The sequence below is a fragment of the Protopterus annectens genome, chromosome 3.part1, assembly GCF_019279795.1.
Source record: "Protopterus annectens isolate FY-2018-M chromosome 3.part1, PAN1.0, whole genome shotgun sequence".
In the NCBI taxonomy this organism is placed as follows: domain Eukaryota; kingdom Metazoa; phylum Chordata; order Ceratodontiformes; family Protopteridae; genus Protopterus; species Protopterus annectens.
In genome coordinates, this window is record NC_056732.1 from 1,838,560,680 (window position 1) to 1,838,573,438 (window position 12,759).

A 12,759-nucleotide genomic window follows, 5' to 3' on the forward strand; every position below is an offset into this window, starting at 1 on the left:
GGTGAGCCCAAGGTCTGGGGTTTGACACTTACAAGGGTATTTTAATTTGCTGCTGAGCAGTACTAGGGCCTTGTATTTTGTACTAACAATTATGAATATCAGGCACATGCAGTGCTTGTAAACTGCTATACTGTCATTACTTTGTTAGATGGCTACATTATTTGATATTTCTGTGTTGTACTCTTACATGAGGGTGTGCTTGTGGGGATAATTCTACAGCTATTCGCAGAGTGTGTAACAGCAGACAGGCTGATATGTCTGTGTATTTCTGACACTTGCAGGCCTCAGATACTCTCAGGTATATATTTGACCAGCCTCAGGGAAAGGTACATATCAGTGGGATACACCCGTGATATATTTCAGATATTCTGCAGTTGTGGCTGTGGGGTATTTTGAGCATATGTATTACTACACCATTTCTGACATGCAAGTAGTGTCTACTTTAACTTATTGACAGACACCATTATGTGGGATACCCCACCTTTCTGCCTACTGTTAGTACATTTCACAGGGAGTCAGTGGGGCACAGGCAACATTTTTTTGCAAATCAGGGACATCCCTGTAAATCAGTCACAGTTGGAAAGTCTGGCCTCATACCTATTCAAATATGGCGGTGTTTATCCTGCTCTGATACTGTGTGGGGTTTGTAAGGTGCTACTGTAACATTATTACCTCCTAGCATGGCTGTTTCTCTTTATCACACTAATGTAATGCAATTCCACAAGAACTGCCAGTAAGGATTCAGGGAACAAGCTTTGTGTAATGGCCTTCCTATATTCCGTTTACATTCACTCCATGTATTTAATGATATATTTCTTTCAGTACCAAGTTCTTGTATATCTGCCGTGGCTCAGTGGTAATTCATGCAGACTAATGTTTCCAAGGTCCGGGGTTCGAGACTGACAGGGGTATTTTATTTTGCTGATGAGCACACTACAGGCCTTGTCATACAGAGTGACTAAGGAACTTTTAAGCAGTTGTAAGCGGGTTTGCGCCGGTTTGAGCAGTGCTTACACATGCGCACACTTGCTTAGCTGAGCGCACACTCACTTAGCTAAGCGCTCACTCGCTTAGCTAAGCGCACAGTCGCTTAGCTGAGCGCACACCCGCTGACTACTGCTTAAAAGTGCTTACTCCCGCTAACACCCACGCTAATTTCTTTTAAAGAAAAGAAAATGGGGAGATAGGAAAGTGGTGAAAAAGGGGGCACAAAGAGGGTAGGACAGTTGGAAAACAAGCTCGGGATGTGCAGGAAGGATGTAGGGAAGGCCCATAGCTGCCCATTTCTTTATCAGCAACAGCTGTGCATATGTGTGAAATTTGGTGTGAAATTTGAAACCTTCCACCCCTGAGAGAGGGGTGAGGGCAACAAAATATGTTGTACTGCCAATTAGAATTATCAGTTTACATGTCCAGTGGACATGTGTGCGAATTGGGCAGCTATGTATGGGGCGTAATTCTTTTGTGGGAACAGAGTGCCCTTTTTAATTTTTTTCAGGTGAGAGTGGAATGTGAGGTACAGGAAGTAGGTATATTTGGGGAGGTAGGTTGGGGAGGTTAACAGACAAGACAAACAAGACGCATACAGGGGCGGAGTATGACACGTGGGGGGTAAACACAAATGACGGGGACGGATGTTTGGATATCGCAAGCCCATGAGCCCACAGATGGCAACAGTGGAACTGAAATCCCAATCCATAGGCAGTTACCACTGCCCCTTCACAGCCCAGGCCGGGGCTGTGCTGAGGGCTGGACAGTACGGGCAGGCACACCCGTGAGTTGCGCCACCCTCGCCTCAAGCTGGCGTAGAGGATCAGTCACAGAATGCCTGATCTCACTATGCACCACAGACCGGACCCTATGGAGGGGGAGTGGAGGCTCTCCTCCGGCCACGCTTGCAGAGGGGGGACGAGCCCCATCCCCTGCAGCGCTTCCACCCAAAGGTGGCACAGGGCCACCGGAGGAGGAGGTCCCGGCCTGGGCACTGGTGCCAGATGCACTCGCCAGCTGAGGTGGGAGAGGTGGGTCCGCTGGAACCTGCCTTCCCTGTTGTCCTATGTTTAGCAGTATTTTATGGCATTTTGGCTTAGTAACAAACAACACCATTCAAAATTAGTTGTAACAGCATGCTTCAGTATTCCCATTAACCAAACACACATGAATTCCGAACATTGAACAGCAAGCATAACACATGCATATTTAGAACAACAGTGGACATTCCAACAGCATGCAGGGTTGATTGGTGGCAACAGGCCGTCAGGTTTGGATATATGAATGGGGCACATGCATCAACGTACATGCAGATATGTATGAACCAACAGGACAGATATCCATGGGAATTAATTGTGAATACACATACCCGGTTTGGTGTGGAATGGCATCATTTGTGAAAATAGGGTAAAGGTTGAGAAATTTTACATTAACAACTAAAACTACCTATACATATACTGTACATTCCTAGTAGATGCAGATATTTATCCCCTACATGTATTAGTACAGTTTCCTGTATGTAACCTTAGGAATGTCAGTGATGGGGATGTTACTGCTACATTAATATACATTCCATTTTTATTCATATATGTTCATATCTGGCTGTGTTCAGGTACAGCATCCTGCTACATTTGATTTATATGGGTCTAGACAACTGTGGATGTTCAGCATTTCATACAACCATACTATTTCCATAATGCAAGGGTATAGCAACATATCCAATTTGTGGGACGGACACAGTCCATGTTCTGTATTTTATTTAACACATTACACTCTTTGGTTGTGGCTGTCTCATTCATTTCATAATGTAGTGACTGCAGTATACCTTTATTCCAGACTTATTACAGCTTTCTTGGTAGCTTCAAACTGTCTTTCTCACACTCTCTCAATTATTTTATATTTACATTTCAGACTGGTTCTTAATTCTAGGCTTTATTAACATGTACTACTGGTTTACAACAACCCTTTCCAGCTGACTCACTTATTTCATATGGCAGAATTTACAAGGATGTATTTGACACTTGTCTATCCTTTGTTGATTGATTACCACTCATTTTCTGGTTGCAGCAGTTATCTGATATTACAATACAGGTGGAAACTTCTATTCGAGACTTGTTTAATCTTTATTACCGGATTGCATTACACTATTTTCCAGGTTGCATCACTTATCTAATCTTACAATACTAGCAGAATATTTCTTCTAGGCTTATTTGACCTTTATTAGTGGGTTACAACACTGAACTCTTTTACAATCTGTCTCACTTATATTCTATGACAATACCAGCTAAATAATTACTAACCTGCCTGGTGGTGCAACCTCAGCAGCCTATCAGCATAGGTTCGCTGATTCGCGGAACAAACACCTGCAGCTGTAATATAAAGGAAGTAATATTGGAACATACGTCTGCATACTATAGGCTAGGATAGCATTTCTTACATACTTAATTACATGGATACTTACTCAGTAGTGGGGCGTTGGGCATTTGGCGGGCCTCCTGGATCCAATGGTTCAGTTGGTCCTCCTTCCGTCGCTTCAGGTCCGCATGGTGGTGATGGACCTGTTTACCAGTCCTCGGAATGCCTGTGGCACTGGTGAGATCATGTGCCAACCGGTTCCACGCCTCTGCCTTGTACGCACTCCAGTGAACCAGGCCCTGCATGAGCTGTGCTTCATGATCATGGACTAGGAGCCAAACCATATATTTTGACTCCTCAACACCCCACCTTTGTGCTTTAAAGCGACTTCCCTCTCCTGCACCTGCCATCCTGACTGCAAATGGGTACCACAATCAGTTATGCTGTGAATTCCCACCTATGGGGCTTATATATGCCGGTTTTCCCACACTTATCTGTGATTGGCCGTTTTGGATATTTATCAGCTTAAAAAAACCTGCTTTGTCACGCTTGTATTTCCATTCATTCCTATATATATGCTAATACTGCATTTCTCAGTACAACTATCATGGCTTAGTGGTTCAATACTTTTGACTATGGTGCACAGTATCCCAGGTTCGACCCTGGGCATTGCTTTTTTTATTTTACTACTGTCTAGACAGGCTAGGAGGTGTGTCTGTGTAAAGGCGGCTTTGATACAGCTTGCCCAATGTTGCCCGACGGTAAGCTGGTTGGAGCGCTGTGCAGCTTCGCGCAAACGGCTTACGCTGGGTAATGCGTTATTTAGCTATGAGCACTCATATTATGCTGGGTGAAGCGCTGCTGAACTACGGGCACTCATTTTAAGCGTGGTAAAGTGCTGCTCAACTCTGGGCACTCATATTAAACCTGTTAAACCGCTGCTCACCTGCGGGTACTCATATTAAGCTTGTTAAAGCGCTGGTCATCTACGGGCATCCATATTCAGCTTGCTAAAGCCTTGCTCAGCTATGGGCAATTCTGATCATTTTTTTATATTTTATTATGTCGGATTTCTTCGAAAATACATGGCCCATATATGTCAGGGGATTGTTTCATGCTTACTTAAATAAAAATGGAAAATGATGTTGTGGGGGCTCGAACTGTGACTACCTCCTCTTTGGCCAACGTCTCTACCGCTACGCTATTGCTTCTTGGCTTAATTTGCATATTTAGATCTTATATGCTTTTCAATGTCTGCTAACTGTGGCTGAGCGGAGGGCATACCCGTGCAAACAAGCGCAACTACGGGCAAACATTTTGGAAATTATAAAAAAAAAAATTAAACTGCTATTTTTACGTTTTACATTACAGTTGGGTTTATAGTCTGTGAGGGCATGTGCTGTTGTGTTCATTGACATTTCCGTGGACTCGCTCATGGGTGTTTACTTTCAGGACTCTGACTCTTCTGGGGGCGTGTCCCTTTGCAGAACTCGGCATTCGGACATGCCTCCTACTTTCCTACACGGACCGTGTTAGCCTAGGGTATGATTCAGCATGCCCTCATGAATATGCATTGCATGCTGACGTCATACCATTAGACTGCAGCCTCCGTGTAAGACATATTAACTCTTACATGGAGGTTTCGTGAATCTGGCCCTGTTTCTTGTGTACTCATTCTGGCAGCTCTTACCAATTGCCCCTTAACTACAGATTTCCTTTGGTGCATTGGGTGAGCACCCACATCTAAATAAGGTATTCTTTCTTCACTGAATGTATAAGTGAATTTAAGAAACTGTGTGGAATCATTCATTTCCTTTATAATTTTTTCTGCTTTTGGACATCTCCTTTTATTAAAAGAAAAATGTCATCCAAAAAACGGGTGTGATATTTTATACTTCCTTTTATACATTGGTTATTAAACACAAATTTATTTTCCCATTGGGCCATGACTGTATTTGCAAAACTGCCTCCACACGAGGAACTTCACAGCTACCCCCTCTTTTTGCAAGTAATATTTACCATGAAATAAAAATAATTTGTTTTTTAATATTGCATAAAGTAATTGCTCTAATACTCTTAGGTCATTACCAGGCATCCCCTTTTCCAGTAAAAAGTCTATCGCCCATCCTATACCCTCGTCATGGGGTATCACTGTGTACAGAGCTTTAACATCTACGGTTAAAAAATTACAGTCCCGGTCAAATTCTTGTTTTCCCATGTCCTCTAAAAAGGCCCATGAGTCTTTACAAATGTGTTTCTCTGTTTTTACATACTTCTTAATGTACTCCTCCACTACTTTAGCACAGGCATAAGTAAAAACAAAATGGTACAAACCCTAACATGTGGGCTAGCGAGAATATAGAACCACATTTAGGAAAGAAAGTGGCGCATACTGCCTTCCTTGACCTGTGCACGACATGTAATACAATACCCCATTCAGGCATAGTAAACAAACTCATGGACATAGGCATAAACGTCTATGTTATGTGCTGGCTTCAGAAAGGACCCAGGAAGTTAGGATAGGGAAGACCACCGCCACAAAGAGGCTGTGGAGTCCTTCAGGGTTCTGTGCTAGGTCTACTCTGAAGTCAAGACCAATGTCAAGAACCTCTGGTCGACCACACTTGCAGATGATTGCAAACTAGGAGCAGTCACAGAATCCCTCAAGACACAACATCCTACAAGAAGGGCTAACACAGACAAATGGCTGGTGCCAAAGCCATGGCTTAAAACTCAATGTCAAGAAATGTATAATAGCACCCTTTGGGAAGTCAGTCACCCTAGGAAATTACCTTATCAATAATGCACCCCAATAGTAGAACCAGTAGTCAGGGATTCGGGCATGTATGTAGATAGTAACCCAGTTTTCAACCATTATGTGCCTAAGGTAGCAACAAAATAATTCTATGTTGTTCAACTTAAAAGCAAGAACATGATTTCCAAGTACAAGGACTTCATCGTTCCACTGTATTTGGCTGTCATCAGTCCCATCACAGAGTTCAACTTCCCATTTGGCATGTACTTGACCAAGCAGATGCAACAACTGGAACGTCCACAGAAGTTCCTCACAAAAAGAATACAGGGTGTAAACAGCATGTCCTATGCAGATCACCTACCACAAAGCCCTATCTCTACATTCTGTTTCATACACACTGTTGAGAGGCAGTCTATTCCTGGCATACAATGCATCCTTGGATTTCACTCTGATGGATGTTCTGTAAATCTGCAAAATGAACAGCATCAGAATTACTGGATCTAGGAATTTAAACTTTGCTTGCGACACAACTAGGACATGTTGGGTGGACAAGTTCGGGTCTCAGAGAATTCCCCTTCTCTGGAACAGGTTTCTCATACATGAAAATCAGAGTTCTTCCCTAACAATATGCAGAAGAAACCTGGACTAGTGGATGGGAAAGCCACTGATGTAACCCCAGGTCTAGCACAGCTAGGTCTATAATGGACAGAGGCAGCTTGTGAATTTTGCCCTTGCTTACATATACCTCTTAAAATAACCTCTAAGGCATATATTATATTATATTATAAACTTGCAGAACAATATTAGAATACTTGGCTGGACTTATAAAGGCCCCAGTTGTCATTAGCCTAGCATACACCTATGAAGAATAAATATGTGCTGATTTGGTTTATCTTTGTTGGACTACATTGTCAATGATGCACCTTGGTCATTTAAGCAGCTGTTCTTTGGGAATAAATACAGATGTGTGTGTGTATATATATATATATATATATATATATATGCACACACATCTCTGTCTCTCTATACACACACATACATATGTATGTGCCTGTGTGTATAAATTACACACATACATACGTACAGATACAATACTAACCCCTCATATACTGTAATACATACGTAGAGATACAATACTAACCTCTCATATAATGTAATCTCCAAAGGCATCTGATGACTGTAATATAACTACACAAAAAAGCCAAAAATGATAAAACACACAATATTCTAGCCAATTCATCATTTCATTTCACATAACTGCATTTTATTCAGCTTTGCAGGGAAACACACACCTCAAATAAGAAACTGTATCCATAAAACATTATCCTCTTACCAACTGAAACCATGTTCTCGTAGTTCTGCACCATCACCTCCTTGTACAACACTTTCTCCTGTTCACTCAGTGTCGTCCACTCCTCGACTGAAAACTCAACAGCAACATCCTCAAAGCTTTCTGGCAGCTGAAAATACACAGAATTTGTTAGTTTATAGTCAGTTTCACTGTACATGGTGCTGATTGTAAAGAAGATTATGGTCAGGTTATCAACAGTAAACAGACTTATATGTTCAACAAATGGGCATCAGGAAATTTTACTCAATAATTAAGTATGAGGAGTGAACTTCCTGATACCGATTTTGACCTCCATTACGAGATCATATAACAAATGGATGTTATTAGAAAATTCATGGTAGGTACTAGGTTATTGGCCTTAGGTACTATATAAGCCTAGCCAAAAAGGTACCTTAGCTTTCGCCACCCAAGAACATTATTTTCCTGTTCTCTCTCTCTCTCTCTCTCTCTTAGTAAAGACTATTTATTTAGCCGCTTATGTTTTTTGTGTGTTTCTTCCTACTACTCTGTTACTTCATCTTGATTTGCTTTGCCTGCTACTTGCTGCCTGTTCTCTAAAATGTTTAACTGCATATTTTCTGTTGCATTCATTACAGCTTGTTTATAGCCTGTCTAAATTGTTACATGCTTCTGGAGCATTTCTCCCCAGGCCTCCGCTGAAAACAGGATCTGTGGAACCTAGTCGGACTTTCCCGGTCAACAAATGTTAAATAAATAAATGTTATTCTATGCTCTTAACTTTGGTTTAAGCACTTGGGCTTTAGGCCCACCCCTTAGCTCTCCGTGACCTTTCTCCCTCAGATTCTGACAAATATGGATAGACAATTTCCTACAGTTTCTCCTGTCAGTCAGGTTGATATGGGCATCCTGAGACAGTGTAGCAACGGCCTCATGTACACGGACAACCATCTACTACTACCACCTATGAACACAATCTGTGACAGATGCAGTTACATTAGGAACCTAGAGTCCAAGCCCGCCCAAAGCTAGTATACCTGGCACTGAAAAGGCTGTCAACATAATCACTACACCTCAAACACCACACACACCTACACAATACAAACCTACATATGCGGAGGTCCTCCACATAAACATACCCAAATAAAGGAGACCTGCAAGACAAAAACACACGCAATCTCCACAGACCTCAACACCATATACCACGCATAGTCCACATAGCTGTGCCTCCCAGCCACTAAGGCTTCACCATAAACCCAACATATTAGTCATAGGAGACTCCACTGTGAGACACACAGATGTGCCTCTCACCAGGCTGGATAAGGAGAAAGTCACGGTTACTTGTCTGCAAGTGCCAGAATCTGCCACATCACACACGCACTCAAGTCTCTCAACAACAGGTACTGTTATGACTCTGTCATAGTCCATGTTGGCATGAATGACTTGAGACATACCTCTCTGGACTATATGAAAATGATTGCGCTCACTATGTGTCCCAAGCAGGTATGTCCCTAGTCTTAAGCAGCATTCTGCCATCACCCAGAATGATGCCTCAATACAAACAGAAAATGATTGATTTTAACAATTGGCTTAGTTTCTGGTGTCATTTAAGGGGGATCCAGTACCTGACAGCCTAGGAAGATGTAATCGGTAGACCATGACGCTTTGCCAGAGATGGCCTGCATCTGTCTCACCTGGGCTTCGGGCTTCTAGCAAAGGCTCTTACCTCCCCATAGTGCCTTTTTTTTAGGAAAAGTGATGAGGTTAAAACTACCAACATAAAAATTTCAACAAAACACAAATTAAAGGTCATGCTGCTAAACGCTAGGAGTCTAAACATGAAACTGCACTCATTGCAAGCATTCCTAACCCTGGAAAATGCTGACATCTGTGCAGTCACAGAAACCTGGTTCAACGTTGCGGAGTGCACTGCAGCCTAACCTGATTACTCTTCCTATCATACATTCAGACTCCAAACTGTGGGCAATAAAGCCAAGGGAGGTGGAGTTTCAATACACATTAAAGACATACACACCTCCAGGCTGGTCAAACAGTATGACGCACAGAAGTCACTGCAGGTGCAGTTAACCATTGACAAGACCTGTATTCAAATTATACCTAGCTACCGGCCCCCAAATCTGACTCAAGTTGCCCAATCCACCTGTTCGAATCTATCAAGATTCAACCCTCTAACTGATCCTGGGTGACTAACTTCCAAAACATAGTCTAGAAGAACTACTCATGCCAGAACACAAATGTCCACAGCTTCCTTGATTTTGTCAATGCAAATGCCTTGGAACAGCTAGTCGATAACCCCCACAAGGAGTGATAATATCTTGGACTTGATACTAACCAACATAAGTAGCCACTGCAGCATTCCTATAGTATCATCCTCCCTGGTAAAATCTGACCACAAAGTGGTCACGTTTGAAGTAATCATCTCCCCAAGCCCCCTTCTAGCTAGGATCAGACATAAAAACTTCTCCAAAGCTGATTACATCCTCCTGAGGGATGGTATAAACAGCTTCACAGTCCTCTTCCCCTCTGTAGGCACTGGCACCAATATCCAAAACTACACCAAAGCACTGTACAGGCATTTATATAGATGCATGGAATTAGGAATACCCGACAGGACAAAATCATCCTCTGCAAGGAAGAGTAAACCTGTCTGGTGGACATCTGTAAAAAATAAACTCTATAACAAAAGGAAAAAAATTGCTGTCCAAGTCCAACTAGGAGAAGGTGCCGAATTGGAAGCAATGTCTCCTTAGCCTGAACAAGCAAATAAGAGCACTAGTGAAATCCTCCAAAGCAAGCTTTAAGTCCAAATTGGTCACATCTACTAGAGCCAGTCATAAGACCTTCATCACATATATCTGCAACCTCAAAGGAAGCACCCAGATCTGTTCAGAACTGATGGTCAAGGACACCACATATACAAATGTCGTAGATATAGCAAACTTGCTGTCTGACAGATTCAGTGAAAACTTTACCCCTCTGCCCCCCATTAGTAAATCAGGATATCCCCAGTACCTGCCCCCTTCCCCTTATATCTAGGGAACAGGTCATCACTGCTCTCTCAAAGGCAAAAAATACAACCTCTGTGGGACCTGATAACATCCCAGGCTGCATCCTACTTGAAATCAGGCAGGAACTTGCAGTTCCATTAGGCACCCTATTGAACCAAAGCCTGAGTACTGGCTTCATCCCAGCTGAGTGGAGGACAGCCACTGTCATCCCTTTACACAAAGGTGGAGTGTTCATGATCTGGGAAATTAACAGACCCATCAGCCTAACTAGCCTGACCTGCAAGGCCATGGAACAGATTATCATGGACCTCATTAACAAGGACATTGGCAACCTCCACACAGTTTGGCTTCATCAAGGGGAGGTCATATCTGCTAAATCTGGTCGACTTCTTTGAGACAGTCACCAAAGCCATGGATGAGGGGAAGACGGTGAACACCTCCTACCTTGACCTGGCCAAAGCCTTTGACACTTCCCCACTCGAGCATAACAGATACACTCTCTCAACTAGGCATCAATCCATATGTCACCAGATAGGTAGCAAACTGGCTCACTGATAGAACCCACGTAGTCAAAATAGGGGAAGCCACCTCAAGCAGTAGACCTGTAACAAGCGGTGTACCCAAGGGTTCGGTCTTGGGGCCTCTGTTTCTTGGGATATACTTTTCTAAGGCGGAGGCCAAACCAATGGGCTATGCCTGACCACATCTGCAAATGACTGCAAGCTGGGTGCTGTCATCAATTCCCCTAGTGATGTGGACATCCTCCAAGAGGGTTTCACTCAGACAAATAACTGGTGTCAGAAACATGGCCTCAAGCAGAATACCAAAAAATGCATCATCATCCCCTTTGGGAAGAGTGACATTCCCACAAATTATCACAATAATAACAATGTCCTAAGCACTCAGTCATGAGGGATTTGTGCACCCAGGTTGATAGCAACCTGACTTTTGACCACCATATTGCTTCTGTGGAATGGCTCACCTCATAAGTAAGAGTATCTCATCCAGGGACAAGGAGGTCAGAACATCCCTGTATTCTTCCCTTATAAGGCCATTGAGTACAATGCCCCTTTTAGCATGTACCTCACAAAGCACATGCAGGAGTTGGAGAGACCACAGAGGTTCCTCACCAGGAGAATCCAGGGCTTCAAACATCTACCATACACAGATAGGCTAAAAGCCCTATCCCTCTACTAGGTTTCATACAGGCACCTCAGAGGTGACCTCTGTCTGGCATACAAGGTGATCATGGACCCCAACTTAATGGAACTGCTGCATATCTGCAAGTCCCTTGCTGGGGATATGGACTTAAATGTCACAGGTTAAAGATCGTGATCTGTGGCTGGGCCCCACCAGATTTACAAAATTCATAATGACAAAACTCTAGCCTCTGTAAAAAGGCTGCTAACTAACTCATGAAGGGTGCTAGAATTGAATCATAGGATATACTAGGAAAGGGTCTCTTCACAGTAATGAAGTATGTCCTCCACCCCTAGTAGTTACTCCAAGTCCATATAACAACACAAGTTTCACTCAAAACATCTGCATTTTTATTAGAAGAAGTCCAAGGCTAGAATATTGTTGTAGCTCTCTTCAAAATGCAGTGGTCCATCTAAGGTTCTCCAGAACTTATTGTCGCCTGGAGTACAAGATATTTGACCTTAAATTTTGTCATGCACTGGATCATTTAACTAAAAGTAAACCTATCACTCACAACCTGAGGTACTTGTGTTGCAGCAACTCTACTTTGCTCCTTCCTCCATTCCCTCTGGATGTCAGAACGAGGACCTATTTACTCTAGGACCCAGAATATGGAATTTCTTGTCAATAGCAACCAAAAGCTCTACTGCTTTTTCTTAGGTTAAGTTTGCTACTAAAACATTTTTTTAAGATTTTGATAACTTGAAGTGAAACTCTGCCTTCTTTGTTAAAGTGCAAGTCTTTTAATGCGCATCAGAAGTGTCATCTTCAAACATAATAGTTTGGGGCTTTTGTTGCAAAAAACATCTTTTGTTAATTGGTATATTTTTGTCTGCATTATACTCCTGTTATTAATACACTTTGTATGTCAGTAATCCAATCTCTGTATGAATTTTTACATTCTGTGATTTTGTTTGGTACAGATTACTTATCCAGATAAAATTAAAAAGTCACCAATGTCTAGGATGGGCCACTCTAGTTTGATTCAGAATATGGAAAAGATGGAAATAATCTTTGTTTCTTAAAGGTTCTACAACCACTTTTTGAAGTAGAATCTGTACCTTGTCAAAGAACCATGTGGAGACTGGTCTCCGAGTGGAATTCTGTCTCAGGAGTGGACC

At 42.5% G+C, this 12,759-nt stretch overlaps 1 protein-coding gene across 1 annotated transcript in view; it reads right to left on the reverse strand.

Annotated features, from left to right (window-relative positions):
- Positions 1–12,759, reverse strand: part of LOC122798736 (zinc finger protein 271-like) — a 197,068-nt gene that overhangs the window by 154,068 nt on the left and 30,241 nt on the right. The window contains exon 2 of the mRNA XM_044067839.1: positions 7,434–7,560. Within this exon, the coding sequence (XP_043923774.1) occupies positions 7,434–7,560 (127 nt within the window). The remainder of the gene's footprint in view (positions 1–7,433; positions 7,561–12,759) is intronic.